Source organism: Trachemys scripta, chromosome 9 (genome assembly GCF_013100865.1).
Source record: "Trachemys scripta elegans isolate TJP31775 chromosome 9, CAS_Tse_1.0, whole genome shotgun sequence".
NCBI lineage: Eukaryota > Metazoa > Chordata > Testudines > Emydidae > Trachemys > Trachemys scripta.
The window spans coordinates 18,808,052-18,813,817 of NC_048306.1; the positions used below are offsets into that span (position 1 = coordinate 18,808,052).

The window sequence follows — 5,766 nt, forward strand, 5'->3', positions numbered from 1 at the left end:
CCCCCCCAAAGCACAGACTCGCCCCTACAGACACTGCGCACATTCCCACACCGCACAGACACACCCCTACAGACACTGCGCACATCCCCCCAAAGCGCAGACACACCCCTACAGACACTGCACACATCCCCCCAATGCGCTGACATGCCCCTACAGACACTGCACACATCCCCACCAAAGCACAGACACGCCCCTACAGACACTGCACACATCCCCCCAAAGCGCAGACACACCCCTACAGACACTGCACACATCCCCCCAACACACAGACACGCCCCTACAAACACTGCGCACATTCCCCCAAAGCGCAGACACGCCCCTACAGACACTGCACACATCCCCCCCACCATGCAGACACACCCCTACAAACACTGCACACATCCCCACACCACGCAGACACACATCTGTAGACACTTCGCACATCCCCCCACCGCACAGACACACCCCTAGAGACACTGCGCACATCCCCCAAAGCACAGACACAACCCTACAGACACTGCACACATCCCCCCCAACACACAGACACGCCCCTACAGACACTGTGCACATCCCCCCACCGCGCAGACAGGCCCCTACAGACACTGTGCACATCCCCCTAACACACAGACACGCCCCTACAGACACATTGCTCACATGTCGCCACTGCACAGACACACTGCACACACACCTCCCTCCAATGTGCAGACAAGCCCTCTAGACAGTGCACACACTGCCCTAGTGCACAGACACACTGCGCATATCCCCCCACTGCACCCACCAGCCCCTACAGACACTTCGCAGACATGCCTCCCCAACACATAGACACACAGCTCACATGTCGGCACTGCACAGACACACTGCACACATCCCCCTCAATGCAGAGACACGCCCCTAGAGACACACGACGCACATCTCCCCACCGCACACACGGCGCACGTCCCCCCAATGCACAGATATGCCCCTACAGACCCAGCTCCCCCCACGCAGACACACCCCTACAGACATGCCTATCCCTACACACACATTTACCGAACCATCCCTCCACAGATTCCTCCACACCTCGCAAGCAGGCAGGCAGGTACACCCCCTTCAGACAGACATGCACATGTTTTCTATCCAATTGCCTCATCTTTGTATTTGTATTTTTTATTTTATTTTTCTAGAGCAATAAAACTCCCGACAGTCACCTCCCCGAAGCTCTGGGTAGGCACTCAATAGATACACAATACAGCTGACATTACAGTATCATCTACTGAACGCTAAAGAAATGTGACCTTAGAGTCACATCTGAATGGTGCAGATTAATTTCCCCTCCCCCAGCCCCTCCTCACTGCACCATAAAGCGATCAGCATATCATGCTAATTACCTTCTTCCAGTTCATCCATGCTCCCAATCTTTCTGGTCCCATCGATGGTGTAGATGTAGCGAACTCCCTGAGGCAGGTTAATGTTATCAGACAGAGAACGGGTCAGGTCAGCCAGCAAAGCATCAAAGCTTCGGAAGCGGTCGGAGGACACGGCATACACAATCCCCTTGAAGTAGCGGTCCCCATTGCGATAGAAACGCACCTTCTTTGCTTTCTTCTCATTACTCAGTGCCTGTAAGGTCCTGGTTCGGTAGAAGCTACAGTGAGCACTGTGAGTGGGGCTGGGCAATCCATTCATACGTGAGCCTCGCATGTTTCTGGACGTCTTATCTCTTTCGTCAAAGTGTCCAAAATCAAGTTCCATAGTTTGGTGAACCCTAAAGATCTGAAGCTGAGTGGAGGGGAATGGGGAGGAAGGAATGCATATGAGATATTAGACTGATCAGGCCCCAAATCCAGACAGAAATTACATACCCACAAGACCTTGGCTTTTCTTTGAATGAACAGAAGCAGTTTATTTTCAAAGTGACCCATGTCCTGCCCTGATCTAGCTTCACGTCAGTTCTGGGGCTGGAGGAGGTAGGGGCATTTTTGGAAATGACCCACCCATTGCGGGGAGGGAAATGTATTTTTAAATAGCAGCCTGGTTTTAGCACATTTAAGTTCGATGCAGTTTTGAAGTGTAGTGAATTGAGACCTTGGGCTGAAGAGATACATGAAAATTACTAACAAAAACCCAAAATCCCACCCAAACAACAAAGGCTGGCAATTAATTAAACCTCCTGCGCCTTGGGAGACTTTCCCTTGCAGCAGAGAACAAGCAGATCCCAAGGAGTTAGGTTTCAATCTGTAGATTTGCAGAAGGAACAAGAGTATCTGAATGTTTGAAATGGGAACAAACTGGTATTTACGAAAGAACAGTCACAAGGGAGTAGCCAGTTTCTTTGTGACAGTCTGTTCAATAAAGACTAGCAACCAGATACTAAACTCCCCCCACCCAGCAGCCCCCTCCCAGCCCATCAATCAATTTCTGACACCATCCTACATTTCCAAGAAGAAATGACTGAAATTTTTTTCATTGAAATGAGGGTTCGATAAACAATTGTCAATTCACCAGTCCTTCCTGGGTTTGTTTCTGGTAATAGGAAGAAAAAAAATTGGGTCTTTTTGTTTGTTGTTTTATTCCCCCTACCCTTAAGGAAGTGATTTAATTGTGGAAATTGTGCCTGTCAAAGTATCCACATCACGCCACTGCAAGCACACCTTTCATTGTTCTGATCTGAAATGTATTACAGCGGGAAAGAGAGAAGCAGTTTTATGGGCAAAATACAGAGATTGCACTGAGTTGGAGATCAAATCCAATGATCAGTGATTTTTGTGTTCTCTTTAAACTGAACTCAGTACCAAAAGAACACCCCCAACCCTATAAAATGGGAAACCTTGCAAAGCTGTCACTCTGGGCAAAACTATTAATATGCAACTCACATATGGTAGCAGTGTGTTCATACAAAACAGAAATGGGATTAAAATCCGATGGCTCAGCAATCAGGTACAAACCCTAGGAAAAGCTGTTGCTATCATTCCCCCACCCGTCAGATTTTCTGGAGCCAGTCCCTTTTTTCAGTATTTTACAATGTCACCATGACCTGTGGAAGATCTCATTATTGTCTCTGACATGTAGCAAAGCAGTAGTGGGTTATGCAGGCAGTTTTTACATAAACAGCGAGTTGCACATATTTTTTTCAGCAGTGCAAATTGTGAGATATGTATTTTAATGTCATGCATAAAACAATGAAATATGCAAGCAACTTTAAACATGAATCAGAGGTTTTAAGGTTTTTTGGAAACTGCAGATGCTGTAATGTACAAAAAGAAAGAGGTTTCTCTTTTCCCTTTGTATGTGACATCTGTTACTTTCTGCATGGAAATCACTCTAAAGCGCTACTCACCGGTTTTCAGCTCGTAGGGTGGAGATGCTGAGAGAAAGAAAACCAGTCTCACTCTGCCTTTGTTGTCTGAGCTCCAAGCAAGAAATTCCTGCCAGGGTGGATGAGACTTCTCCTAGGTCCTAGTGCCTTGTTCACCCCTTTAATGGTAACTTTGCCTCAGTGTTTTTCACCCTGATGATCAATTATTAGTTTAAAGTTTAATCTGTATTTTAAACAAAAAGAATAGATTCATTCCAGTTCTGGTTACATTAATGGGGGCGGGAGGAGGGGGAGCTAATGGGACAAATGTTGAAGTCATTGCCCTCTGCTTTTTTAGGCAAAGCTCCCATTGACTTCATATGATCTAATCATCTGGAAAGCACTAATCATCTAGCCCCAATTTGAAAAAAAAAATGCAGCAGCCTTTTGGGTTTCAGTTGCAGTGGGGTAATGGCTGCAATCCTATAATGTGCAACCAGTTTTGACTTTTGTGTCAAAAAAGTGAGGAAAAGAAAGCCAGAGTTGACAATAGGCAGAGGAGCCTGATTCTTCTCTGACGTTTTCACACTAGCTCATCCTGATTTACACCCGTGTAAGTGAAAAGAGAATTGTGCTCAATGGATCGGCGTCTTTTTTTGCCCCATATAATTTTTCTGCGTTACAGAACTTCCACGACTAAGCTATTTTTGATGTGTATACAGGATATAAACCTTCAAGTTGAGTATCTAGCATAAGCTGACCACTAACTAAAAGGAGTAAGCAGGGAACGTCTCTGTAAGTAAACTTTTCCATAACTCTTCACTGTGGGGTTTCTTGCACCTTTTGCTAAACCATCTCATCTGGTACCGGCCACTCTGAGAGATGGGATTCTGGACTACATGATCCACTGATCTGGGCCATGTGGCAGCTCTCATGGATAATCTAAGTGAATAGTTACAAATTAGGTAGCTGTGTGTAAAATTATAATTTGTATTTCCAGAGCAATTTTTAGAAATCTCATCCTAGTGTCTCTGTTTCATTGAATCATATCTCCAAGTGGGATCTGAGGTTTTGCTGATAGTTGATCTGATTAACCTTAAACTAAATAAAAGTTACCTTGCAAGCATTTTGACTGGTGAGCTGTATTTCCTGTATCCTAACCAACATCGTTGGCTTGTTAATATCTGGCCAAATCCAGAATATGAGTCCAAATTCCCTTAAATTACAGAAGGTTACAGAGTTGAGTCATTTGATCCAAATCAGCCCAACAGATGTGGTTCTGGGTAAATCCAAAACATTTTTTTTATTCCAATGCATCAGAAACGTCACAACAGCCAAACACTTCCGCTTTCTGTCATTTGAGGCCAAAATAACCAAGAGCCATTACAATCCACTGGCTGCGCTGAGTAAAGACTTGGTGATCTCTGTCAGGTGTCTACACCACAAAACCAACATGATTGTTCACACCCTCACTGGTGGCAGTCTCAGCATGTCCTAGGCCCCGGAAATAAAACAATCTTCTCACCCCCTAGAAGAGGTCTCTCCAAATAAAGGTAGAACTACCTGCGGGGTACCGGTTCTAGAGATAAATCCTGGCTTCTATCTCCAGTCACACATCCCACTGTTATCATAGTTATCATAAAAACTAATTTTATAGACAAAACAAACTGGACACAGATAAAGACTCTTTGGTCAATATTTTTTTCCAGTTGCATCTGCCCAGAGTGGGAACAGGCAGTGCTAAGACAAATGGCCTAAAAGGTTTGCTTGTTTGTTTTGCTATAACTTCTGTAAACTACATTACTGTACCCAATGACAAAAGGTTATTCCCTAATAGGAATGTGGCGGTCATTTGTCATTCCCTATGCCTCTTACAACTATAGCACACTGCAGGGACCAGTTGTAATTGATTTAAATGAGGCTATATGTGGACAATTCTGAGGGAGGGGACAGGGTCTAGAATAGCTTCATTGGATCATAGCTTTCTGCACATATGAAATCACTGGATTTACTCCAGTGCAATTGAGATCAGGATCTGGCCTCAGAGACATCACTGAGTAACCAAACTATGGCATATGAATGACAGCCATTTCTAGGAATACCTTGAGGTATTTGTGGACCTGATTTGGATTTTGCTTATAGTGGTTGCACACTGGTTCAATTCCATTGGCCTTGATGGCATTACTACTGATTAATACCAGCTTATGTTAGAAGAGAATCAAGCCCTGTGGCTCCATCAGCTAAATCACTTTAGACAGAGTAAGTGATTGAGAAACTGGGAATACATCTGCTTTCTTCCTATCAATAAATTCATTTAGATAAAAAGGAAGGTTAAATTTAGCTCCCCAGATTAAATTTCCTATTCTAAATTAGGTGAATTATCTTTACCCAAAGCAGCAAACATTGGATCTTTCTGCTGTGTAATTAAATCTGGCTAAAGATGCTGCTTTTGTCCCTAGTGAAGTTCTTTATTGCATGTTGGGGTGATTGTGATGCTTTTGAAAGTGAGGGAA

At 44.5% G+C, this 5,766-nt stretch overlaps 1 protein-coding gene across 4 annotated transcripts in view; it reads right to left on the reverse strand.

Annotated features, from left to right (window-relative positions):
• DCX (doublecortin) overlaps positions 1-3,549 on the reverse strand; it is a 109,908-nt gene extending 106,359 nt beyond the window's left edge. For 3 of the 4 annotated variants that reach the window (XM_034781166.1, XM_034781165.1, XM_034781164.1), the window contains exons 1-2: positions 3,296-3,549; positions 1,347-1,737 (exon numbers count right to left, since the gene is read on the reverse strand). In XM_034781166.1, coding sequence (XP_034637057.1) covers positions 1,347-1,710 — 364 coding nt within the window. In that variant the 5' untranslated portion in view covers positions 1,711-1,737; positions 3,296-3,549. The remainder of the gene's footprint in view (positions 1-1,346; positions 1,738-3,295) is intronic. The other variant, XM_034781167.1, reaches the window with a different exon arrangement.
• Between the last annotated feature and the right edge of the window lie 2,217 nt (positions 3,550-5,766).